Genomic DNA, 26191 nt, shown 5'->3' on the forward strand with positions numbered 1-26191 from the left:
AACCACTTGCCACTTGGCCATTTGGCAAGGGATCATATCATTCTTACCCCTTCAAACGATGGGTGACCAGGATCACGCCCGCGGATTCAAGATCGTCCTGTGAGCAAATCCTTTTTTTTTGAGATTTCAGGAGTTGATCAGGAGACAGATTCAGGAATCGAGGAGAAGGTCCCATCTGATCTAAGATCCCCTCCCCCATCTGGACATCCTCGATTCAGGACGGTCCGTGCGGTTCAACACTCTGTGGCGCCGCTCATCATCTTTTTGAAATGATTCCATGATCTTATGATTCCCGTTCCGGTGATCGCTCCTAGTTTTCAGGCGTCAAACACTAGTACTGAAGCTTGGAGCTACAAATATTGACCAAGGATGTCTATTCCTCTCATACTCGATACACACACCTAAATTCTGAAGAATAACTTATTGCGATACCTGGTTAAGAAGAGCCAAGATCAACAACATCAGCCACGAAATGAGTAGAAGGGGTAAAGAGTGGAATAGGAACCAGGGAAGAGAAAAGATGAAATCGGTATCAAAGGTCTTTGTTAGTTCAAAGGAACCATTCCTTGGCCCTTATCGATCTCTTAGTATTTCCTGAAAATCTCTTACACCAGTTCCTGGATCCTACAACGCCCTCTTTGATCATCATGTCTCCTTAGGATATCTTGATGTCAATCCCCGTTCGCCGTCACTACCGATATACAAAGGCTCGAGCGTCGTCCAAGGGGAAGAAGGGTCAGAGCAGAGGGTGGTGAAGTAGAAAAGTCGGAGATCGGAGAACGAGGGGAGGGGGAGGAGGCGGCGGGGTCAGTTGAAGAAAGAAGGGGGTGGAGAAGATATAATGAAGAAAGTTGTGAGAATTTCCCCAGACTCTGAGAGTTTCACAACATTTCATCTCGATCGCAATTGACAACATACGACTTAAATTTCGTTAGTTCCCCCGCACAGAATATAAACGGTGAGTTGGTTTAGTTACTGTTTCAATCTAGACTAGGCTGACTTTATCTTTTTTTTGGCTTGTCGTAATCTACTTCTTTTCACTGTCACCTATCACCTGTCGCTTATCATCTATCACATGTTACTTCCCATTGTCATCCCTTCACTCCACATACATCATGAACGGTGACTTGTCACTCATCTCTAAACACGACTTTCTCCCATCCGTATTATATCAATTGTAATGTTTGACACGACGGTACGACCTTGTGAACCTACAGACTGAACATCATGGGTTACTCTGGACCTACTCAACCCGACCCGCCCTCAGGCGACTCGGCGATTATCCAATATGGTTACGTCCCTTCTCTTGCCATGGGTATAGTAGGGGTTATATTGTGGTTATTGGTCGCTGGTCCTCATCTGCTATTATTGTTCACTAAAAGGGGTACTCGGAGTGTGTGAGTCAACACTCTTTCTTCTTTCTTTCCCTGTCTCTTTCTACCACCTGGCCCATAAGTTGCTTTCCTTGAGGAGTGACCCGAATGTATCATATCCAGTAGCGACGTTCCATAGGTGTGTAGAACTCCATAAGAGTGTGATTTGTAGATGTAAGGGAAGAAATGAGAGGATAACAGCTGATAGGCAGCCATGGACTCTTCTTCTTCTCTGCTATCATCGAAGCTCTTGGTTACGGAGCGCGACTTTATTCTCATACGCATATTTGGTCAGGAATGGGGTTCTTGATCGGTGTTACTCTTGTTCAAATTGTGAGTCATTGTCTCCTGAAGTTCCGTGCCCTCTCACTGACACACAGGGAACAATCCTCATGACTGCCGCATTGTACAAATCCGTTCAACGAGGGCTCAAATACACCCCCGATGGTCGACGTCTGTCACCCATGCGTCCGAGATCTTTGATCACGTTGTTTGTCATCCTTGATGTTGTGTGGGGTGAGTAGACTTCCATCATACTTCAGAAAGGATATCCCTGGTGGCTATGCTGGAACGGAGCAGAAGCTTACTGTCAGTACTTATGCAAGTCGGGGGACAATACCTTGCTGCCGCTGCCGCTGGGTCGGATGTTACTGGAGATGACCCCATGTTTGCTTTAGGGGTGAGAGTTATTTCTTCTTCCCCGACCTGTATTCCACCTACCGTCGTAATCTTTAATTTTACTTCAATACGGGTCCATTGTCCAGACTATTCGTCGTGTAGAATCCATACACCTGCTGGGTTACGGTATGCGGGAGGAGCACTCCCTAGCCACTGAAATTTTACATATGTCTTCGTGTAGTGGTACTGACTACCAGACCTCCGAGCTCATTTTCCTCGCTGGAAATGTTCTTCAAGCCATCACCATCATCATTTTCTCCGTCTTTGTCATCGTTATTCTCCGTCGGTCCGACCGTCTTCTGGCCAAAGCGGATCCCAACTTGCAATACCCATTTTTGAAGCCTTTGCTCGTTCAAATTCTGGTCTCATGTGCGGTGTTTTTCATCCGGTTGGTCATGAGAATCGCAGAGGGTGCTCAGGGTAAGTTTTATCTTCTTCTGATTCCGTCCACATCTCCCTCTTTCATTTCTGTCCTGTCTCTTATCTCCCGTTGACTCCCTTGTGTGGTCAAGTGTCATTGCTGTCCTTGAAACACTCCCCATCTCACCTTTCCCACTCTTTCTACATATTGCGCCTGCTTTTCCAACACAAATTTCGAGCGTGAACTAATCTTTCAGGTGCATATGGTTTCGCCTCCACCCATGAAGTCTTCTTCGGGGTATTCGAATTCGTCGTGAGTCTCTCACCCTCCCCTCGATCACAGACTAATGCTTACCATCAGCCTATCTTCCTATTCGTCGTCTTGTGGGCCATTCGACCATTGTACAAATTCATCTTCCCTCTTGGACACCGACATGGTGAAGGGGCGCATACAACCGAAGTCGATGTCGTCCCCCCTATTCCTGCCTCTTCTGCCGGAAGTGCCGAAGCGAAAGTTTGATCTGTGGGATTATTTTTGGATTAGAACAGGGGTTTTCTTTAGAGGCCAAGGAATGACGGGGAAATGAAACGTGGGAAATGGGAACTAATGAGAGGAGGCTACGATTCTGATGAACTTATGATTATGCTATGCAATGAATTTTACACTCTTGCCCTCTCCATCATCCCGTGCTCATACCCGTAACTCACTTGATTCGATCCAAACCGAGTGCCACTTTGGCACCAGATCTGCTCGGCGCTAAGTGAGTGTCCGCGGCCGCGCCTCGGAGCCCCAGGTCAATAAAACCGGACTTACTTCCCCCCAGTGTTGTGACTTTACGGCGTAAATACGAATGGTCGTAGAAACGCTGATGGCGACCTCCGTATTTACGTCGTAAATCGTAAAAACCGCCTCGTAAAAACCTACCAGCTGGGACAAGTTTTGGAGAGTTCGGGGGGTTTCAACCCCTTTATCAACCCCAAAAAGGCAATAACTGGTGAATGTGGCGATCGTAAATACGACAGGTCCTCTGCAGCAGGCGTATTTACACCGTAAAATACGTCGTAAACGTATAAAGTATTTACGCCCGTAAAAAAAAAGTCCCAACACTGCTTCCCCCTCGGGCACGGCCAACATTTCTCAGTGACAACACATCCTTCAACGACAACAATGACAAACTCGAGATATCACACATCATAACCACATCAATCATCATGATCTACATCATCTATTCATAGTATCCTCTCTATACCTAACACTGGTCTTCATCTTCTTCTCCCTTCCGTATTTCACCAAGTGACCGATTATCAAGAAAATTCGACAGAGCATCATCCCGTTGATCTGCTGAGGTCCTTCCATAGACCACTATTCAAGCTATAAGCTTTAGGAGGAAAAGATGAGCAAGGAGAAGGTTACTCCAGGCTATCATTTGAGTGCTATTGCATGTACACCGACAGATAGAGATGTGAGTTTACTCACTTTATACTCGTTTTTGCTTTCTCGTCTTCTCTCCGATCTCCTCTAAGCTGTTTCCCTCTTGATTTATTTTTCGTCTATGAAATATATGTTCTTTATGCTCTCTCTCTCTTTGACTCATCTCTCTCATATGCCACCGACCCTTTTTCTCTCCTCCAGTGATTGTGAAGCGCTTCTTCCCTTAAAGAGACAGAATGATCAGAAAAACTGATCAAATAGTTAACATGGTCATACGTCTCCGATAGTATCACCGATATATTAGGCTATGAACCTGAAGAAATCATCGGTCATAGTGTTTACGAACGTATACATCCGGATGAAATGCGTGCTTTTGCCGATATACATTGGTGAGTCTACCTCCTTCTTCATATCACTTTTTCCTTCTCAGTAATGGTGATACATATATATGTTCCACTTTTTAAATGCCTCATACTTTTACATCATATTGATTTGTGGGGAATAGTTCTGTGGACTCGTATACTTCATATCACATTTCACTTCTTGTGAGAATGCGTACCCTTCAACTTCATTTTGCCTTTGACTTGCCAAGAATGTAAGATCAAAGATGAAGGTTAACTCTTTGTAGGACTTCATTCAAGACTGATCGAGCTGCAGCGGTAACTTTCCTTCGGATGAGACATAAGAATGGGGAATACGTAGATGTCTGTGTAGCTTTGTAAGTGACGATTTATCATTTATCTCTTCTCTTGTCATGTCTTTGGGTCTTTATCACTTGAAATTTGGTATTCGAGTTTTGGTAATTGACATTCGGTGTTAACGTCAGTTCTATCGTTTATAATATGACGGTATCTGTGATTTCCAGAGCTTCCGAAGGTCCTAGAGGTCCTCGTGAGTTGTTTCTCTTATTCAGCTTTCCTAGACATTCCTCTTCTTTCTCCCTCTTATTATCCTTCCTTGCGTAACTGCAATAATCTTCACCTTGGCATACGTATCAAGAGTCATCACCAGCAGTAACGACCCTTGCTTACATATAGCTTTCGGTGCAAGAGTCGTATTCGAATTATCTCCTTCTTCACAAGGACGTTCAATCATGACAGTCAGTCTTCATTCCTCTCGTTGTTACAATCGCAGTTTTTGATAAGACATAGAAATGGACAGAATCTCCCATTTCGCCAAAATTACCAGATAGATCTTTAACACCGCAACCGATCTCTTTCTCTGATATGAAGGATTTATCAGATCCAGAACTATACACCCTTCCTCGTCCGAGACATAAACGGACTTTTTTCTTGTTTGATAGGTTTACGGAAACTGCCAGAGTGATGTTTGTCAGTAATGATGTGATTACCAAGACTTCTTCTGTGAGTTATCGCTTTCCTTCTTTCCCTTTTCCCTTATTCCTTCTTTCCTCCCCCTCATTTCAGACCAGGTCTCAGGAAGTGAAGAAATTCATAGAAAATCACAGAGCAGCTATATTCGACTGATATTAAAATCGAGTAACCACACTGACCATCAGTTATCAGGAAAAACCTTCTACTCCGTCGTCCGTCCTTCTCACAGACTAAAAGTCAAAACAGCCGTGGAGAGTTTGAAAAGAGAGAGACCTGTTGCAGAACCGAATGATTCAAGTCCGACTTATCGTTTTGTCAATTTTGACGTCTTGAAAGTAAGTCAATCTTGAAATGTTCCCACTGTCTCTCCAACCCTTCAGCTCCTTCAATCTTTTATTCAGAATAAAGAGGACTACGGCCGATCGATTACCCCAGTCGGGTTTCATCAATGAGAGGATAATTTAGATGAGAGGAATTGACTTAATATGCTAAATGCTGATTACAGATCCCAGACTTACCACCTCAAGGTCAACTTTGGCCTTTGGGTACAGACGAATCTGAAAGATCAATGCCAGGTCAAGAATTCATACCTGTCGAAGGAATATTTTGCGCTTGTAGTGACGGTATGACTTGTATAATCGATCCATTATGGAGTGTAGATGATGTGAGATGATATCTTTTATTTTTCATGTTGGAGTTTTTCTACGACTACAGTAATCATCTTGTTCGAATCTTTTACTTACATATCTTGGTTTTTGAAATACTCAACTTGGGTGCCCAAGTCATCTTAGTCATTCTTTGTACTGAGAATATATATGGGCAAAACGGATTAGTGTGATGGAGAGGAAATATAATGCATAAATATGAATATGAATATATATATATATATCTATGAATAAACCCGAATTACGGATGAATGTAATATGATGAAGTTGTTTTGGAAAAACCCCTTTTCATCGTCTCATAGGACTGTTCAAATCAGGTGTAACGGATCTAGATTGATATCTCGATTTATCACCTCTTCTCTCTGCGGCATAAGCATCGAGTATCTTTATCAAATCCGTAGTTAACAATTCTAATTCTCTTATTTCATCTTTCGATAAAGGTTCCACTACTTTTCTTTTTCCTTCATTCACAATCTCGTCTTCATCTTCACTCTCTCTTTCACTTTCAATGTCATCATCAACTTGATTCTCATCATCCATTTCAACATTTCCTCTATTTTCTACATGTTCTTCTGAGGTTGGAATCGATTTCTTTTGATGATCTCTTCCTACTGATAATGACCTGTTGACACCTTCGAAAACTCTCAATAAACATTTATCGACTAAAAGTTTAAGTCGTTGAACATCATCTAAAATGTCTAAACGACCAGTTATGGATAACCAACCGTCGGCTTCTATACCACCGCTGACGGCTCGAAGTCGATACGCCCCAAAGAGCAAATATGTCATTGGGTCCAATCGTGTGACGTTACGGATGTGCGTGGTGGCTGATTCGGCTTTACCGCCAAGAGGTACGTTACGTGTTTTCTCTGAGAAAGCGTAGATTTTACGTTCTAATCGATCGGAAGCTTCGCCTATATTTGGATCTGCTTTATCTCTACGATTGGAATTAACAGATGATGGATGAATCATGACGGCCTATTCTGTCAGTTCTACTTCACGTCACGCAAGAATTCCACAACACTTTGACAAACATCATTTGGTGACATCCTCGTTTAGGTGATCCGGATCTTGAGAATGTGACAAGATGCAAGAAGGAAATAAACTGGATCAACAAGATGAAAGGAGAAAGTGAGGGAAAATCATGACTCACCTTATCTTGCTCAGTACGACACATCTTCTCCGAAGTCCTGATAGCGAAATTCGGCGCCGAAGCCATGGCTATAAGTGCCGCCAATAAAGGTAAACGATCACTATGTTCATTCAATCGTCTTGGAACTTCTCTCAATCTTCCCATTTGTCTAACTGTTCCTCCTGCTGAAACAGCAATAACTCCGGCCTGCTGCAAACTCTGTAACAAACTCCTTCGAACCTGTTTGATCTGTAATAAAGTGGGTTTGCTCAAAAAATTATCCGAGCAAAATTTACTACCTCGATTCCATTCCCCTTTATCGTCCATCTCTGACCAAGTCGAGTAAGCCGCCAGGATAGCAATAGGATCCGATCTGAAAGCTTTTGGTGACCAAGAAGCTTTGATACGATCCGCTTGTTCTTTCATCAGAGGTGGGGAGAGGAACGGGTCTCGGTTTGTGAGGACTGCGGCTAATGTCAAAGCGGAATCGAGACATCGAAAGAAAGAACCGTATATCAATAATTTACCGATGGCCGCTTCTATTGGAATATGTAGTAACACTCGACCGAGAGATGTGAGGTTTTGTTGTGGGTCTAATGCGCCTAGCATGAGTAATGTTTGCATGGCGGCAACGATTCGAGATGGATCAGGTGGTTCGATAGCTGCAGCGAGTACTTCTTCCACTTCACCAAGATTGAGCGCCTACACAATTGTAAGCATACTTTCTTTTCAAAATTGGAGGAAAGGGGAGAAACTCACCTTGACATGCATGACCACTTCACTCAGATCAGATCTTTTCATCTCGACCAACTGATGAGTTTCCAAACTCTCATATCGAGCTTTAGACAACAGACCGAAATATTCTCCCTCTCGATGACGACCAGCACGACCAGCACGTTGATTCAAATTTGATTGTCCTACCCACGCACTGACCAAAGACGACATGTGACTATGAGGGTCATACCGTTTTTCCTTGACACGGGCGGTATCGACCACATAAACAACATCGGGTATAGTCACACTGGTCTCTGCGATATTGGTCGCGAGAATGATACGTCGTACACCTTCCGGTGGTGGTCGGAAGACTTCTTTTTGTTCCGCAGCGGGGATGGACGAATGAAGGTAATGAATACTGTATTTGGAAGAATCGGAAAACCTCAATCCCAACAATGAATTACTGCCGTTCAGGAGAATATCCGAGACCTTCTTGATTTCGAGCCATCCGGGAAGGAAGACAAGTACATGTCCATCGGCAGATCGTTTCATAACGTACGCGATGGTCAAAGCTACCAAGGGATAAGGAATATCTAATTCCATTCCCTTATTAGGACCGAATACCGATGGATCTTCAGACAATTCACGGGCCAGATATGTGGCCACGCTTTTATCTTGGAATACCCATCCGTCGCGTGGGCTCATTTGACCTTTGATGTCAGGTACGATCTTGTCCAGATAAAACCGTTCGACTGGGAATGTTCGACCGGGTATCTCAGCAACTGGTGCGGGTCTACCTCGTTCGTCTGCGAAATAGGTCTTGAACAAAGTCGGATCGATAGTGGCGGACATGAGAATAACTTTGAGTGGTTTTCCACGCGCTTTACGATCCGCAAGTAGACGTTTGAGAACGACGAGTGATAAATCTGTATCGATATCCCGTTCGTGTACCTCATCCACTACGATATGCGTGATAGAATCCATCTGCTTGATGGCTCCGGAATCGGCTGTTTCGCCCAAAGCTGAGTGCATGCGTTTCAAGAAGATCCCCGTAGTGCAGAAGGTGATACTGCCGTTGTGTTGGGCGGGTTTGGAGTCAAATCGAACTTGATATCCGACTTCATTTCCAAGTACGTCACCACGTTCATCGGCGATACGTTCAGCCACAGACATAGCAGCGAGACGTCTTGGCTGTGTACAAAGTACGTTGCAATAGGCACCCTTGCCTTTCTCGATATAATCGTCCAGGAGTAATTGAGGAATCTGAGTCGTCTTTCCTGACCCCGTGGCAGCCATAACAATGGTCACGTCATTGGAATCGACAGTGGCGATGATGTCGGCAGCTTTAGAAGTAACGGGAAGGGACTGTCTTTGCTGACGCATCTTTCCCAGAGAGGGATTGACCAAATACGCGGATAACTTGTCTTTCAAAGCTACCGATTTGTTTTCTAATTCCTCCTCACTGGCTTGGAGTGTGGCGGACGAAGACCAAGTCGGGAGCGAACGAGACTCGTCGTTGGATGCGCTCTGAGGAGCGTTGCGGAACAAATACGATTGTTTGATGTCTTGACATAACCCTCCGATATCGCCACTCAGCTCGTTTGACAATTTGAAGAGTAGCTGTGGCGGTGGACTCGAATCCCCATTTTTGTTGCCCTTCTTCAATGAAAGTTCAAAATCTTGCCACAAATCTTGATCGCACGACTCGAGGTATTGCGCAACATCGAGAAAACACTTCATTTGTGCCAGTTTCTTGTTTTGAGCTGAACCCATACCGATGCGTCGGCCTCCGACAGTCATGATGGCATCCCATGATTCTGTCGACGTTTTTACATGTCGAGTTTTCGATGCGGACTGTACAAAGTCGATGTCGGGCTTACCGAATTTGTATCGGGCGCAATAATACTCCATGAATTGACGTGCACGATCGTATGTAATCGCCGTCCCGTTGGACAGAATGGCAGTTTCGCCTGACGCAGGAGAAGGGGTGCTGCCAGAAGGAGTCGAACCGGACTTGGCTTTGACATCCCCGTGGTCAATCTGTCTGTCAGTTCGATTACAGACTTCGACTCACCAATCCAGCTTGGACTAATTGTAGTAAGGCGCTCAAAGCAGCCAATTTCTCAGCTTCCTTCTTCTCGGAATGATCACCAATACCGATGATACCTTGTTGAGGATCAACGGCGGCGGTCACCCTTCTCATCAGCTCCGAACCAATGTATTACTTTAGTAAGCTCACCTATAAACCTTTTTGCCATTGATGTTACCATGACGGGCCACATAAGGTACATCCATGGCACGACCTAGGTTAGTGCTCATGTGATTTGCCAACGGGGACTTGGCATTGGCTGCCCATTGTGGCTTGAGAGATATACCGGCTCCATACTCTCGTTCAATCCGCTCTTTATTCCAAAGTGGACCTTGTAGCGGTTGTGAAGAGGTGGACTTTGCGGTCGCACCTCCATTGCTGGACTGTCCATTACGACGTCCATTTCGTGCACGTGATGCCATGTCGTCACTGATATCGCTCTGCCAGGATACAGCTGATTCGCGTGAGGGAGATTGAGGTTCTTGAAGTTCTTGAGGCTCAACCGGCTGACGTGAGATTGACGCCAGTTGCCCTACGGGTGCCGAGGTGGAAAATGCGTGTGCGAGCCGAGCTCGTGGTCCAGTCGGAATAGATTTTGTAGCACGGGGACCTGTAGGAATGGAATGGACGGTGGCTGATTGGGCTGGATGGGAGGGATAGGAAGTTCGAGTAGGTCTGTTGAAACCAGAAGTGGCCCGTGGTCCAGTTGGGATGGCCTTATGAAGTTTGGCGGTACGATCGGTCGATGAGTCAGGGGATAAGGGACGTTTGACACTAAATCATCAACATCACGCGATGCAAGGGTCAAATGATCTCGCGAATAGTCTCCAACTCACCTTTGTACAGCACTAGCAGCAGCCTGTTCGGCTTGAGCACGTTGTCGAGCCTCTAATTCAGCGTCCAATTTCTGTTGTTGCCTTCTTTCCCAATCTTCTCTTCGCTTTGCAGCTTCCGCTTGACGAGCCGCGCGAAATTCTTCTCTCTCTTGTTGCTTTCGTGCGTGAAAAGTGAGGAATGTCTTAGGTAAAGGTTCTTCCACTTGAGCCGGTCTGGGAGGAGAGTGTTCTGAAAGAGGTGATCGTGCTCGTGATAGGGTGTCAAGAGCTCTGTGAGAATCTCCGGGAGATTTGGATCGTCCTCTTGGTGGTGTTGGTGAACGTCGTCTAACAGGTGACGGAGAACGGAGTCTGATAGGAGTAGGCGAGAGAAGTCTAGTGAAAGGAGGTGAACGACGTCTAATGGGTGTGGGTGAACGGCGCCGGATGGGTCTGGGCGAATGACGTCTGTCAGGTAGAGGTGAATGACGTCTAAGAGCTACAGGAGGAGGAGTAGGTGAGAGGTATCGACGTGGACTAGGAGGAGGAATATAGGTTCTTTCTCTAGGTGAAGGAGATCTATACCTTCTCCTAATGGGTGGTGGAGAAGGACTAGGGATATAAACGTCGTTCCTCCGTGGAGAGATAGGTGCTATATACGCGTCTCCTCCACGTAATGGTGAAGGTGACCTATCCTTGATACCTTTTGAAGAAGTCGGACGATCAGGTAAGGAAGGGACGAAAGCTGGTCGAAGAGGTAAAGCGAATACTTGACGAGAAGTAGAAGTTAAGGATGTGACGATAGGGGATTCCGAACGTGTGGTACTTGTTTTAAGAGGGAAAGGTAACGATACCTGTGGTTTTTGAGGTAATGAAGGGACGTTCTTGAGTGGGTTCATGAGCGTTCTATACGTACGAGTCGGGGTGGTATTTGAGTAGTAATTTCTCGTGGATTGTAAGGAGTGAAAGAAAAGTCCGAATTGTTTCACCTGAGTGATGTTACGGATGAACAGCGTGATTGTCATTGATCGGTAGAGGGATCAATAGGGATGACAGCCACGACGGACATGGGGTAAGGTATGCCGCTGCAAGATATTGCTACACTTGATAGATGATTACCTGTAGGGATCATAGGTGGTAGAGTGGACGGCTTGAAGGGGTGAAAAAGTTGCACTAACTAGGCAAGGGAAAATTCAAGTTGATCAAACGGAATCAAATATAGTGAATGGAGAATCTATGGTGGTGCATGGCATGTACAAGACATGATGAATTCAAGAAAAAACATGAAACGACGCATATGATGCATTTAACGTCTAATGATGATGATGAGCTTGTTCGAAACGTATCCCACTATTTTATCAGCTTTTATCTCCATCTTCAATTATGATGTTAAGGAGACATACCAATATCCGCACACTTTAGGTCCTGATTATTAGCATTTCCATACGTATGTACTTCCACACTCCCAGACATGTAGCTCACCTGGTTTGTCCTACATGTCAGCGTCATATCCCGAAATCCGAAGGTAAAGTACTCACCAAGTTGATGTAAATTTTTGGATGTCCGAGAGGTCCCACACCTTTCAATCAATTATCGTCCCTTATGAGATTATGAACGGTGAACGAAATGCAAAGGTACCCTCTTCCACTGACACCTAATCCGCTGGGAAACGGACTGGAGTAACGAGCAGTGATATTCTTCGTGAGGAAGAAAGGAAGAAAGTATCAGATAACCCACCTCCATCACATACCGCTCGTCGACCTTCGACCAATCTGACAGGATCTTGAGCTACCATACCCATTGCACTCGGTGGATTCGGTTGAAGATCAAGGTTCGTCTGTTCGAATCTTGTCTGTCAGCATATCTTCTCCCTTCACATCTCGAACAACACCGCCGATTCCTTCTCACGCCCGACCTCATATGGTGCGGATTCTTTCGAGGCGGGGTATGCTGATGTTGGGAGAGATTGAGCAATAGGCATATCATCAACTTCTAGTGATTTACAGACAGACGGGGATGACATAGGACCATGGGTTGGATGTCAGAAGGTAGATCAGACAGATCCGGACTCACCTCGCATTGTTATAAGCGTTAGGTTTCGGGTTTTGGTTGGTTGACCAAGTGGTAGGGACATTAGGACTTTGTTGTAAATTCTTTGGACTCTTTTCGTCAGGTTGAAGTGCCGGTATGGGTGCTGGAGGAGTGGGTAGAGAAGTAGTCGCTAGTGATCTCTTGATTAGAACGGGCGCTCTTCGAAACAGTGATATGGGAGTTGACATATTGGCGGACATGGCGTTCTCGATAACTTGTTGAAATTGGGGAGTTGCGATAGGAACCCCCCTGCTAGGTTCAAGTTGCCCGCGGGCCTATTCCTGATGGCATTGATAGAATTAGGCGTGCGATTGCTCTTTCGAATGAGTGGCTGGCTCAGACTAAGATAGAGATGGCTCTGGCATCTGCCGTCGATAATACATAGTGGGACCAGCGTGAGACTAGCAACTAAGGTAGAGAAGAGACAGCCAACTTTCGTGCTTGAACGTGGTGCACCATACAGCTGACGTTCGAAGAACCCGACGCGGACTGTTCTCTTCCCTGCTTTGTATCTACGACGGTTGTCCTGACAAATATCAACCAATCCACTTAACACTACCACTACGGATGAAAAGTCCGAAACGCAGAGCATGCTGAAATGAACACACCCAGGGGACAGATAACTATAGACAAACTATTTTGGTATTGAGAGGGAGAAAGCAAGGAGTGATTGGGGGAGTTCATTCCCCTAAAACATTATCAGACTGTGTTAGAGAGCGGCGAGCAGCCGTTGAAAGAATTGCATTCCTGTTCATCCTACATCTTTTTTTCCTCTACCTCGGATAATATCACTCCTTTATTCATTTTTATGTCCAGAGGGACCAGTGCGTAGCTACGAGTCAGCTGAGTTCACCATTTCAGTTGGAGGGAAGTGGAAACGGACGTACTCCATCGACGTAAACTATATTGGGCCGCGAGTGATCGTACCATCCGTCCGAGTAAGAGTTGTAAACAAGACAGGAAGAAAGACATTGAGGTAGGATAATGATAGTCGAGATGCATGTAGGGTCGAGGTTGCAAGTGACGAATAGGAGATGAAGATACAAGGGCAGATAAGGATCAGGTATTGCAATCGTGATGTGGTAGAGGCACCCGTCAGCCAAATAACCCTACACGCAAAATCAAACTCACGATGTTTACCCATGGCTACGGTAGCTCCGACCAACGCAGCAGCTACTACGAAGAAAATTGGGTAAAGTTCGACAGGGATATCTGAGATCAGTTCAAACATCGCTTCGTCGTCTGACTCCTTTCCCACTCTTTGCAGCCATCTCATCCTCGTTCTCCATTTCTCCCTCCCTCCTCGGTTTGGTGACAAACCTGCATCCTATCTTCTTGCTCATGAGAACAACTCTATGAGAACAACTCTCCGGGATATGATGTTGGAATGTGTGAGATGTGAGAGTAAACACGTACCTTTGATATTGAAACGAAAGACCTATGTGTCAGCCTCCTTCTCTGTCATCGGACCACAAGCACAGTTGGCGAGGTGTGAAGTTCTAGTAGAGTACAGTATGATCAACTCACAAGCTTGCTCTTACCCCCTCTGGCATCTTCCGTATTCCATCTCCTCTGAGCGAGACGTAACAATTCCCCTTGTTGCAATTGGTTCGAACGTGGGAGAGCAGCGCGGAGAAAGACCGGAGCGTTATAAGCGGGAGTACGGAGGACAGGCCTGAGAGAAGCAGTAGCGCGGAAGATGGATTGAGTGGGTAGCATGGTTTGTTGGGTGGTAATTCAGTGAAGGTTGAGATGAGACCTTTAGTATGCAGTTATGGAGATAAGGAGGGATGGACACAAGGTTGAGTCTAATGCAATTGAGCGTGGGAAGTGAAGGAGGGAAGAAGGTTTACGTCATACGGGTTCGGACGCGACCGCTAGGGAATAACCGGGTCACTCACACGTCCGACCAATGGCCAATGGGCGCACGGTGGATTTCATGAGGCTTATTCCGACGTTGCGTCGACGATCTCTTGTGGCATGTGGCAGGTGACAGATGGCAGATGGCAGGGGGGCTTGACAGACCGGTACAGTATCTTAGTGATGGCTAAGCTTCTGCGATCTGTCAGGACGAGCTCAAGTAACCTGCATGATCTCTGCGATCTGCGAACAGCATACGTTTGGACAAGTCGAACGCGGGGCCCGGAGTTAAGGGGACATTACCCTGAAGCAAAGGACATTTCTCCTTGAGGCCCCCTTTGCGCACAAAGTCAGATCTCTTCGTGCACAAAGTCACGTGACACTGCCACAAACACGTGGCGTTATCAGTAGTAAATAAAGACACGTGTGACACTGCACGGACCATCCTTCCACCTCTCTGCACACACGTCAAAGTAATGAACTTTGCTATGAAATTCTCTCCACAAATATCAATAATGCATTTCTCCTGAAAACAATGTAGATCTATAGAGCTGATCTGTCTCTATCAGCTCATGAAAAGTTTACATCAAAAAGACAAGTACTCACCGAGATACATGATCTCCTCTTCACCCCCTTGGTCCACCCGTAAAATCCTGTTCTCCTGGCCTATACTCGCGAGGGGGGAATTCCTGTCTCATACCACCGTGCCTGGCCTCTAGGACACTCCTTTCTGCGAAGTTTGAGCCATTTCCAAGCCCTTCTTGAACATACGGCGAAGGGTACACGGGTGGATAAAAGGTAGGTGGAAAATTCGAGTAATTCGACACAGGAGGGTACATAGGTGGCCTCTGGTACCAATTAGATGGCCCAGGGACCCCTGGGAGCAACTGGGGAGAAGGGTGGAAGGGATGATGATGATATTGAGGTATTATCTGCATAAATCAGCCGGGAACTTTCATAAATCAACCAGCAGAAGTGGTAGGACAGATTTCAATGAAGTGCGTACCTGTAGCCCTGTGCCCATCGTCTCTGAGGCCGTCCTCGCCACCACAGAGGCTGTTCTTGCTATCACAGGCTGTGTCATCATCACAGGAGTCCTCTCCACCATCCTTTCTCCATTATTCTGTCCTGTGACTTGAATTCGAGCTAATAACTCCTGTTCTCTTGCTGCTACTGCTTTCTTAGCAGCACACATCCATGTACCCGCATGTTTCTTACCACAGAGACTACATTTAGGTGGTGGTGGTCGGTAGGGAGCAGATTGCTCCGATTGCGACAGAATTCTTCCACTGCTGGCTCGAGGGGGAGCAGTATTCGAGGCCGCAGGCCTCGGCAGACGTTGCGAGGCAGGAGGGATCGAAGGAGACAGTGTAGAAGGGGTGAACATTGGTGTAGGCCGAACAACAGTGATTCCTTGAGAGGCCAAAGCCTGAGAAGCAGAGATACGAAGAGCACGACGAGCTCGTAAACCAAGGTTCAGCGGGGGGTCCAGGATGTACCTATCTGCATTATCGTCGGCTTGAAATTCGTCAGAGAGTCGTTGAACCCCGGTAGCCTGCGAAGAAGTTTGCTGAGCTCGATTATTGGTGTCTTCAAGAAGTTTTTCGAACCCGTTGTTTGGTAGTAGTCTCCAATGATGATGTATCTGTTCAATTGTCAGGACACCGTCTTCTCTGAGGATAGGTACGATTTTATGAGCACAGGGCAGTCCTGTAGATGCGAAGAACTTTCCTGAACATTCATTATTGCTGTTTTGAGCTTCGAGAAGTTTACTGGCAATTCGTATCTGATGTTCAAGTTCATTGGCGGCGAATCTTGAGATATCTCGACGAATGACACTGAGTACACGATCACCCAGTGGAGCTCGTACCCTTTCCTGACCATTTTCCAATGTAATATTGGCCCACTGTCTTTCTAAAAAACCATCTACCTTATGAATGACATGCCAAAGTGTTCCCGTGTATGTCTTTAAGAACTCTTTAAAAGAACGATGTTCCCCTTCATTTCGTGATGTTGTATGCTGCATTAAATTGTGATTCTGATTGGTAAAAGCATGAGCCCATTTCTCTTTACTTTCAAGTAGTCTTTCTATGTATCGAATTGCTGGTTTATGAGGCGGTTTTGAAAATTCGAGTCGAATCTTCTCCATCCCCTGGTTAAGCTTGAAATCGTTTTTTGCTGCAACCACTTCTCTCATCCACATGTCCCTGAATCTTGACCTCTCTCCCACAGGATCTTCTTCGTCTTTAAAACATTGAGACTTATCACAGGCGTGTTTGATGTTTTCTCGCAGGTGCCAGGTACAGAACTGCTGAACAGCATTTGGGAGGTGTTTTTCAAGAGCTTTAGCTAATGCTCTTTCTCTGTCGGTCACTACCACCTGTATTCGATGAGGTAGAGGGCCCATTAGATCGAGAAATCCTTTAAGGGCGATATTATACCAATCTGTAGTCTCTCGGTTGAGAAAAGCAATTGCTGCCGTAAATGTTTTATTGGTAGCCGTCATACCAGTGATGTGTAGCATTGGATAACTGTATCGATTGGTGTTATACGTACAATCCATCATGAGAACGGTTGGGTACCGGTGTAACAGAGCTCTCGCAGTGTGAGTGGTGTAGATAAGGCCCCGGGTTTCGTTGTGATTGTTTATTAGGCCTTTAAAGAGGCGTTTCTCTTCTTCAAGTCGTAAAAACAAGCTCTCTGTTGCTGAACGTCCTTGCTGTCGAGTCTTCTCATACCTCCACTTGAAGTTTGACACATCTGCAGCTGTCAGGAGAGGTTGATCGGGGTGATTTTGAAGTATTTCAAGGATTTGGTGGGGGGTAAAGCCTTTATCGATGTATTCTTCGAGAAGTTTACTGATAGCCGGGGTTCGTGAGGCCTTTCGAAGGTGTGAGAGTAGCATGTTTTTTATTGGAGGGTGATTATGTTCATTACATACGGTGGTGAGCAGTACCGGACGATATCCATCGGCGAGGGCGTCTTTTTCGTGAACTCTGGAGAGTTTTAATTGAAAAGGACAGTCTTGTCGCTGAGTATGACGTTTTCGCTGTCGAACTTGCTCATATCGAACCTGCCGACCTGTCCTGTACTGTCCACTGCAGATACATCGAAGAGTCATATATTGAGCTGGTTGATTGCTTGAGCCGGTAACCAGAGCAAAACCCTTGTCCTTGGCTATGACAGAGAGCTTCTCGCGGGCGACATTGATCGATGGCTGAGGAGAAATTCGCAAAGGGGAATGAACCAAGTTGGGAAGACGTTCATGAGGACCAAATTCATCTTCTTCAAGTGGTAGCAGTTGATCTTCGGTTTCAGTGTCCTGAGTATGGCTGTGAGGGGTTCCGGGACCAGAAGGAAGATTAAAGAAGTCATCTGACTGTTCAGGAGATGAGTTTGCTATACTGAGTTTGCGTAGAGGGGTAGGAGACAGCGGAACAGGTGAAGATGGCTGAGTTTCGGGGACCAAAACCTCGCTGGGGCTACGCTCGAATTTGAGAGGGGGGAGAGACGGGGGAAGTTCGTAATTGAAGCTATCTTCACTTGAGGAGTCTGAGATTTCGATGGGCTGAGAAGCAGACATTGTAAAGGGTGGAATATGAGGAGAAATGGACTAAACACATTAGCCCAGGCCACGAGGAGAAGCAGAGAAGGGAGATACGTACGATTTGGTCAGGAGGCCGTTTTTAGTGGTGTAAACAGTGTAGATAGGGGTATTTGGGGAGGCTGAGAACGATGGTGATGTTTAGAAGTTCTTGTTTGCAGTTGCTGGAGCTGTAGGAGAGGTTTTATGCTTGGTATAGAGGACGGGTTGAATGAACCAAGTGGAAAGAAGTTGCATAGTGTCCGTGCAGTGTCACACGTGTCTTTATTTACTACTGATAACGCCACGTGTTTGTGGCAGTGTCACGTGACTTTGTGCACGAAGAGATCTGACTTTGTGCGCAAAGGGGGCCTCTTTCTCCTTGCCCTTTTCGCATTCCTTTGCCACTCGGATCACCTACCCCCTGTCACCTCTTTCACTTCTTGGTCTCACTCACACTCGGTCCTAGTCTTATCCAACATGTCACACCCTGCAGATTATCGTAACCCTCAAATATCCTCCCCTCTCAGTTCTGCCGTTTCCATATCCGCCATGTCCGAGAGTGAATGGTCTACACTGGAAGATCTCAATGACCGTCCTTCGTCGTCCAAGCAGCACAGCCTACCCACTTCTACTACTCCTCCTGTCTCTCAAATTGAAAAATCCTCAAATAAATCTCTCCAAATTATCGCTCTACAACAAGGAGTCTTATCTCTCTATGAAGGTCTCAACTCTATCCTATCAGCCAACGGTTTATCTTTATCCACTTTAGCCTCTTCTTCCAACTCCTTCACTCCTTCAAATGACCCGACTCCTTCACTCACATCTCCTCAACCCTCAAACAACCTATCCAAACACCTACTCAATGACAAGATCCGAGAGAAATCCGCGGACTGGTTGTTACATACCAACACCATACTCAACAGTCATATTGAGCGTCTACAACAAAAATTAGAAGCTTCCCGTACCGCCCATTTAACGACCATTCGTCAATTAAGAGAAGAACGTCTTCGTAAAACACCCCGACATGGTGGAATGAATATAAATAGAGTAGCACGTCTAGCGGCTAGGTTAGCAAGTGAAGAAATGAGTGCTATGGAAGTAGCTACGGAATTATTAGATGAAGTTGATCGTGCTGAAAATTGGAACGCTCAACAACAATCTTCTTCTACATCTTTATCTAAAATTGAAACATCTTCTCAATCTCAACCTGAACCTTCCTTCTTTGCACCCTCCCCCTCTGTATCAAGTCAAGTGAAAACGGGTATCAGTCCGATGATCGAAACTTTTGTTCCTAGGAGTGTTAAGAAATCAAAGAAACAAAAACGATTAGAGAAATCGAAGATGTACGTTCCCGGTGTTCTCAGTGGGATAAGGAAACCAGATGAGAAAACGGTGAAAGAAACGGAACAGGAGAAACAAGAGAAGGAAGATATGAAGTTGATATTGAATCTGGAAGAAAGACAAAGAGGTATATCGACGGATAATGATGGGATGGGTTTAGGGGAACCTCCGACGGAAAGGTTGATGAATCTTGAAGGGGTTATGGATGTTGCTTTGGGTAGAATCGGGAGTTTAGAATTGCAACTTGGGGAAATAAGGAGTAAGGTGGAATTGGAGGGTGGAGAAACGCCAAGAATAGGATCGACGGATGTTACGATGGATGATGAGGATATTTCTTTGGTTGACTCAGATAACGAGGGAGATGTAGAAGGGGATTTGGTAGATGTCTCGAGCAAAATTTGATGATACATTCTGGACAACACCATACCTGTCAATGACGTTTCATCCTGATTTGTATATGCATATCTAGGTGTTACATGTTACCAGTATAAAGCACTTTAAGTTATGTTGCATGTTGCCCTCGCCTCGCAATTGACCTACTACCCAGAGCCCCAGACCCATGGCCAATGAATCAATGGAAAAACTGCCACTACTCGGTACCACTGCCACTTCCACGTCCAACCTTTCACAATTACTACTACTACTTTCTTTTAGTGTCATACAGTACACTGGCTGTCCTACCAATAGCGACTGTCAGTAGTATAACATGTCCGCAGCTCATGCGGATGCCACTCCGGTCGTCCTAGCACAGTGAGTTAACTTTACCGTTTGGAATAATGCTGATGAATAGACAAAGAGTGAGGGTTTTAGTCTTTTCGTCTTTTAACATTCCTCCTGACATATACTACGTGATAGCAAGATGCCACTCCACCTTCTCCCTCTCTCGATGAAAAATCACCCCTCACTTAAAATCATATAAGCATGTTATCCACACAATCCGCGCTATCCTGAAATCAACCTCAATTACCTTTCGAACCCTTCTCCATCCTCTGTGAAGAGAATTTCCAACCTCATCACATATGTTCGACGTTCAGCAACTTACTTGACTATCGTACAATCACTCATTTTTCCCCACAGAAGATTTGCAATCACGAAATTGGAATGGAGGAGATGATAGCTGACTCCAGGCTCCAAAAGAATACAAAGCAGTCGTCGACTTTCTCAGAGGTAAAAATGGACCTAAAGTTCGTCGAGGTATATTACATGGGAAACGTGTGGATTACTTCAAGGGTTAGTTTTTTTTTTCTTGACCCACATGGAGATTTTATTACTGACTAGTAGGTAAAACGGCAGTGAGAACTCTGACTAGTCCGGCTTATCAGAAATTATCAAAAGTGCCAAAGGTTGAGAATGAGGAGGAAGCCATGGCACTGATGGCAAAGGTTTTACCTCAGTACGTATCGATTTCTTCTTTCCTAGTCGATGTCTCTCTCTAATGGTCGCTTATCATCTAATCGAGATCTCTGTGTTATCTCCTATGAGCGTGAAAGGAAATGCCGCGCTTCATCATTGACCCTCGCTGTCCTGCACTCACCAATCTCATCCAATCTGTCGAACATTCCTCTTCTCACCACCGTCAAAATCTTGTTTTCGTCCGTCGATGTTCGCGAAATAAAGATTCATGTATATGAACCCTCCCTCGCCCCCAATTGTTTTCGAGAGAAAAAACAATTAACAACAAAAAAATTCTAGAGATACATCGAACAAACCTGACGTCTCATCAACATTTTTTTCAAAGTAAAGGCTAACTCCCAGCGCATTCTTCCTCCGTGTCGATCGACCAGAAATCGAACCCCCACCCCCATCCGGTACACCCAAAACCCTAAACCTAGCTCCTCAACAATCCTTCGACCCTCTCGTCTTTTACGCATGGTTCTACGACGGTTCTCCCCTCGCCACATACCTCGGTGGAGCAGCCATGGTTTTGGTCATCCTCGCTGGTGTCATGTTCCCTTTATGGCCGGTGAAATTGAGATTAGGAGTTTGGTATCTTTCAGTATTGGCTTTGATCATGGTTGGGTTATTGATAGCTCTTGCTATTGTTAGAGGAATATTATTCGTCATTACTTGGTTTAGTATGAAGAGAGCTATTTGGATATTCCCGAATTTGTTTGAGGATGTTGGGTTTGTGAGTGACCTCTTTTGTGTTGACCAACTCTCTATTTCCACCATCATTCATACCTTTTGCTACCTTATTTCTGACCCGATCGAATTCTACGTTCATCTCGTTGCAGTCTATTAGACATGGTGTCATATTCAACTTCAATTGTTTTCTATTTGAGCAGAAACTGGTTTTGAACCACGGATGGCTGACCCCCAGTTCGCAAGCTTCGTCCCTCTCTGGGCATGGGATGAACCTAAAAAGAAGAAGAAGCGAGTGAAGAAAGAGAAATCTCGAGTGGTCGCAGATACAGACCCTGTCGATGGCGCAGAAGCGAGCGGAGAACCAGACGCAGACGATATAGCCGCCACCTCTACTGCTATCCAAAGCGCTTCATTGATCAATGGGACGGTCAAAAATCGACATGCCGCTACGGTGGAGGATGATGATGAGATATGAAGTATGATTGATGTCATTTAATATCATTTCCTTCTGTCTCTTCCACATGAAACACGTTTACCTAATTTCATCATCGGGCCCGACATCGATTCACCCTTTAATCTAAGCTAAGATCAATGGTCTACGCCTGTACGCCAATCATCACGTTTATGATCACAAAACTGATCTACGCCTTGAGAAACTTAGCATGCCATCGGACATGTTCAGGTGTAAAAGTCGATATCTCTTCATTACTATTTTCTCAAATACGGACAAAATGGTGAACTTACGAAATAATAACTATGATCAAAACCTTCTTGCATCCTCACTACCACTTCTCCCTCTTGACGATTTTTCGTCGCTTCCTCAAGAGTTTGAGGTTCCAATTGACCTTTTTTGAGAAAATCATCGGCAGTTCCTACATCTACTAGAACATGAAGGCTTCCATTCGGTGCTGAGGAACTGGAGAGGAGGTAAGAAGAATCGTATGATTTCCAAGATTCCGGGGGTTCCTGAGAGTTGTCAGAGTTGGTAGAGGGGGAGAGATATGAAGAAAAGGCTTTTATACCCCAAGGGGTTTTAGATGGATTACTGAGATTACATCTGTCATTTTTCGTCTACAATTATATTTGTTCTCTCCAGACACATTTGTCGTACCGAAAGGAAAGCGAAGCATAGATATACGATGGATGTTGACTATTTGAACAAAACGATGTGATGATGAGGGAGGAAGAAGGCGAATGGGACTTACCAAACAGGTGCGAATGCTGATGCCGAGCGATATTTCCCAGGATTTTTAAGATATATACTCAATGCTCCGTGACCTTCTCTCAATTATGCATCGATCGGAATCTCGAGGGAAACTTACTTCCCATAGAATGACCCATGAGAGAAATACGGGATAAGTCCTGTCAGTCAGCAGGTCCAACATTTATATAAGTCCTATTTGATTTTACCCTCACTTCTTGATTCCATCATCACTGTGATATGCACAGTCAGGTTCGTCATGATGCCCGATTCCAGATTGATAATGAACGCAAGAATGAGATGGTGACGAGTGCAAGGTTGATGGACCGAAACAAAAAAAGAGTAGAAGGGGAGAGAAGACAAAGAGGAAATTAAGAAACTCACCAATCCAAGATCAGCTTCTTGTAAGACTTTTGGTAATTCATCGACTATCAATTCGTACATATTATAATGTTCTTTCCATTCCTCGGAAGTAGCGTTGAGATAAAACCCGGCACCTATCCGATTAGCTCGCTCAACATTCCACCCTTCATTGAGCCATGAAATCTTGATTTTGTGGGATTTACAACAGAAAGATAATCTGACATACCAGTTCCAAAATCCCAATCATCTTCTTCACCTTTTATCCCAGCACCTCTAGGAGAAGTATCAGGAAAAACGACAGCTATATTTTCTTCCCCGGCAGTATTCAATATACCACCTTTTTGAGCTCCTGTATCCTCTGTGCATGTCAATCCTGTCAGGTAGAACAGTACTGGAATGTCATTTTGTCTCGTTGAATCGGTTGAAGGAGGGGAAGAAGGAGAAGGGAGAAATATGTTGAAAGATGTTTCGAGGTTACCTAAAGCCGGAGAAAGGTAAGAATATTTTATTAGATGACCGGTAGATACACGATTGGAGGATTTCTTTTCTAGTTTGGGCATTTTGTCAGTTTTGGAAAGATGAAGGAAGGTCAAGAAGAAAGACTTTAGTTTGGTCAGTTGGTCGAAAGATGAAAGTGAAATGTAAAAGTGGAGGAAATAAGTGATGTCATTTCTTCATCGAACTTTCATCGGCGGCTTTTGGGTGTTTGTTCATCTTCCTTTATATCACGCTCGATTCATGAATCTACTCAACGTTATACCTCTTCTCCGACCGAGTAGAATGGTCAAAATATAACTGACTACATGCTACACCTTCCGACATCATGATTCCTCTTGGCCCGTAACCGAAACCCCCACGTTCATTCATCGGCCGTTGGTCGGCCGGCCCAAGAAACCCGGATCATGTCCATCAGCCTTCGAATGACGCTAGGGGCAGTGTCAACGGGGCGATGCATGTCTTCAAGCAGTGTATCGTAAAGGAGGACCACAAATTTGAGAAACCGAAAATGCGCACCCTTTCATAAGCATCGAGGTCGTTCAAGAGGAGAGAGAGAGAGAGAGAGAGTAAAAGAGCTATAAAGTAAGGGGGATTGATTGAGCCTTGGATTCACAACCCAACACCCAACACCCAATACACAAAATCCCTACTTATACGTAGCACATAAAGAACATCAACCTCTACTGCAGCAACAATCTTACACGTCGATAGTAGAATGTCCAGCGGGATTAAAATAGGTGAATCGACCCGCTCTACACCGAGCGCACCCACCAACGGAGAGACAGACCTGCCATTTGAGGCTGATGGCGGTCCCCCCGCTAGGCTGAACGGAGCCGTGTGAGCATTCTCTATCCTGTTAATTGCTGATCTAATGAGCAGAATTAAAAGGCTTGAAGATTTTCGCCAATGCCCGTTGAGATATGTGGCTGATGACTTGTTTTCTAATGGAGGTCAGAATGCCACTCTTACACTACAATACATTGGTCCTTATTCTAACATTTCTAAAGACACGGCAACAAGAATTGGAGAAGTTCTACAAAACAGTTTGAGAGCATGTGTATCGTTGAGTCCTGACTTAGCATATGACTACCCTCGCCGACTTTCCTTGGCTAAAAGCAACCGCTTCTCCGAACTCGAAGAACTTGGAGTGACCAGCGAGAGTATTGGTCTCATACGATGTGCGGAATGGGATTTGCGAGTTAAGAAAGGTTCCTCGTCCTGTTACATGTTTGAGATGTTGTATGGCCCCAATGCAGGAGTTGAACCTCGTTCCATGGAGTATCGGGCTTATTACGACAACCAATGGAATGCAGTCAGGAGAGGCTTCGAAGCAAACCAACGCTCAGCTATCAGTGGTGAACAGCAACCAAAAAGAAGAGAGTCCACTCCTCTGTGGTTGTCACGGCCCTCGAACAACTATTTCTCAATAGACCGACGGTCGACGAACCTCGGCTAACTTCACGCTCTGAGTCGATGTCTCACCCAACCAGGAGGGCGCAGACGTCGAAAAGGGTGTAACTACGGCGTACTTCGGCGTAGTTACTCTAACTAGGGTTTTGTTCTACTGATGGCGATGTATCTTGATTTATAGCTATCTCTATCGGTCTTTCACTACTGACAACAATCAAGGATCGCTGAAGAACTTCAGCGATCTTCTCAGCTAATATTATCTACTCCTCCTAGACGTTCATCCAACCCTCTCGCGCTTTGACGTACTTCAACGCACTTCGTCCAACTTCCCCGAGCCCTCGGCCATCCTCTTCCTCCTTCGACTAACTCCGCCTAACATTGCCGCACTTCTGCTCCCATTGTCCCTACCTAGCCTAACTCCATCTAACTTCGCCGTACTTCTGCTCCCATTGTCCCTACTTAGCCTAACCCCGTCTAACTTCTCCGTACTTCTGCTCCCATTGTCCCTACTTAGCCTAACTCCGTCTAACTTCGCCGTACTTCTGCTCCCATTGTCCTGTCACAATCATCGTTTCTTCTTCTCTACTGACCGACGGTCGACAAACCTCGGCTAGCTACGTCGTAGCGGGGCCTCGATGTCTCACTAAGACAGGGTACTCGTCGAGGAACTACGGCTAACTTCGCCGTAGTAATACGTCGAGTGGTGAATGATAAGATGATCGTCGATGAACTACGGCTAACTTCGCCGTAGTACGTTGAACTGCTCGGTGGTAGCTCTCCTTAACTCGAAGGTTGTAGCTACTGAATATATCTCTCGCTACTGACAACAATCAAGGATCGCTGAAGAAGTTCAGCGATCTGTAAACTATCTATACTACTCCTCTCTTCTCGTAGAATGTCCCTCAACTCCTGCACTGCCTCACGCTCAGTCCTCTTCGTTCAACTTCGCCGTACCTCGCCATATCCCCGATATCCTACTCCGCTCACTTTGACTAACTTCGCCTAACTTCCCCTGTTCTGCTCTCCCTCGGTTCCCTTCCCCTAACTTCGCCGTAGTTCCCCGCTAGGCGGGGTTATCATGACAAATCCCCTCTTGGTTCTCGTAACTTAGCCGTAGTTGGTCTCAGTGGTTCGAGTGGAGGTTGGTAGTGGTGAAAGGAAGGT

The 26191-nt window shown here is 45.5% G+C and overlaps 9 protein-coding genes across 9 annotated transcripts; 5 read left to right on the forward strand and 4 right to left on the reverse strand.

Annotated features, from left to right (window-relative positions):
* The first annotated feature begins 791 nt into the window (after positions 1-791).
* TREMEDRAFT_70746 (uncharacterized protein) lies at positions 792-3082 on the forward strand. The gene is made up of 8 exons (XM_007001966.1): positions 792-958; positions 1218-1397; positions 1586-1706; positions 1754-1889; positions 1967-2052; positions 2249-2471; positions 2669-2724; positions 2773-3082. Exons 2-8 carry the CDS (start codon positions 1228-1230, stop codon positions 2929-2931), a joined length of 951 nt encoding a protein of 316 aa, XP_007002028.1. The 5' UTR covers positions 792-958; positions 1218-1227; the 3' UTR covers positions 2932-3082.
* Positions 3083-4113: 1031 nt separating this feature from the next.
* TREMEDRAFT_25231 (uncharacterized protein) lies at positions 4114-5850 on the forward strand (the record flags this gene model as incomplete). The annotated part of the gene is made up of 7 exons (XM_007000540.1): positions 4114-4232; positions 4472-4561; positions 4670-4728; positions 4881-4946; positions 5032-5207; positions 5363-5512; positions 5683-5850. Coding segments are annotated over 7 exons (828 nt in total), but the record flags the coding sequence as incomplete, so codon positions are not given.
* A 280-nt stretch (positions 5851-6130) lies between these two features.
* Positions 6131-10398, reverse strand: TREMEDRAFT_70747 (uncharacterized protein; the record flags this gene model as incomplete). The annotated part of the gene is made up of 5 exons (XM_007001967.1): positions 9928-10398; positions 9763-9883; positions 7734-9728; positions 6996-7676; positions 6131-6820 (listed from the first exon to the last, which is right to left on the reverse strand). The coding sequence occupies exons 1-5, from the start codon at positions 10197-10199 to the stop codon at positions 6131-6133; spliced, it is 3759 nt and encodes a 1252-aa protein (XP_007002029.1). The 5' UTR covers positions 10200-10398.
* Positions 10399-11905: 1507 nt separating this feature from the next.
* Positions 11906-12769, reverse strand: TREMEDRAFT_23904 (uncharacterized protein; the record flags this gene model as incomplete). The annotated part of the gene is made up of 6 exons (XM_007000408.2): positions 11906-11942; positions 11996-12017; positions 12075-12084; positions 12131-12171; positions 12330-12439; positions 12666-12769. Coding segments are annotated over 6 exons (324 nt in total), but the record flags the coding sequence as incomplete, so codon positions are not given.
* A 641-nt stretch (positions 12770-13410) lies between these two features.
* TREMEDRAFT_55962 (uncharacterized protein) lies at positions 13411-14461 on the reverse strand (the record flags this gene model as incomplete). Its single annotated transcript, XM_007001001.1, has 5 exons — positions 14211-14461; positions 14100-14121; positions 13815-13895; positions 13571-13584; positions 13411-13515 (listed from the first exon to the last, which is right to left on the reverse strand). Coding segments are annotated over exons 1-5 (341 nt in total), but the record flags the coding sequence as incomplete, so codon positions are not given.
* A 4145-nt stretch (positions 14462-18606) lies between these two features.
* TREMEDRAFT_58720 (uncharacterized protein) lies at positions 18607-19872 on the forward strand (the record flags this gene model as incomplete). The annotated part of the gene is made up of 1 exon (XM_007001308.1): positions 18607-19872. The coding sequence occupies one exon, from the start codon at positions 18607-18609 to the stop codon at positions 19870-19872; it is 1266 nt and encodes a 421-aa protein (XP_007001370.1).
* Positions 19873-20136: 264 nt separating this feature from the next.
* On the forward strand, positions 20137-22030 carry TREMEDRAFT_72800 (uncharacterized protein; the record flags this gene model as incomplete). Its single annotated transcript, XM_007002082.1, has 6 exons — positions 20137-20220; positions 20261-20267; positions 20598-20700; positions 20752-20863; positions 21226-21598; positions 21791-22030. Exons 1-6 carry the CDS (start codon positions 20177-20179, stop codon positions 22028-22030), a joined length of 879 nt encoding a protein of 292 aa, XP_007002144.1. The 5' UTR covers positions 20137-20176.
* Positions 22031-22196: 166 nt separating this feature from the next.
* Positions 22197-23679, reverse strand: TREMEDRAFT_66940 (uncharacterized protein; the record flags this gene model as incomplete). Its single annotated transcript, XM_007001836.1, has 6 exons — positions 22197-22253; positions 22300-22600; positions 22761-22833; positions 22878-22917; positions 23141-23253; positions 23346-23679. 6 exons carry the CDS (start codon positions 23677-23679, stop codon positions 22197-22199), a joined length of 918 nt encoding a protein of 305 aa, XP_007001898.1.
* Positions 23680-24332: 653 nt separating this feature from the next.
* TREMEDRAFT_58723 (uncharacterized protein) lies at positions 24333-25073 on the forward strand (the record flags this gene model as incomplete). Its single annotated transcript, XM_007001309.1, has 2 exons — positions 24333-24454; positions 24497-25073. The coding sequence occupies 2 exons, from the start codon at positions 24333-24335 to the stop codon at positions 25071-25073; spliced, it is 699 nt and encodes a 232-aa protein (XP_007001371.1).
* Between the last annotated feature and the right edge of the window lie 1118 nt (positions 25074-26191).

Source organism: Tremella mesenterica, assembly GCF_000271645.1.
Source record: "Tremella mesenterica DSM 1558 unplaced genomic scaffold TREMEscaffold_1, whole genome shotgun sequence".
NCBI classification, from domain to species: domain Eukaryota; kingdom Fungi; phylum Basidiomycota; class Tremellomycetes; order Tremellales; family Tremellaceae; genus Tremella; species Tremella mesenterica.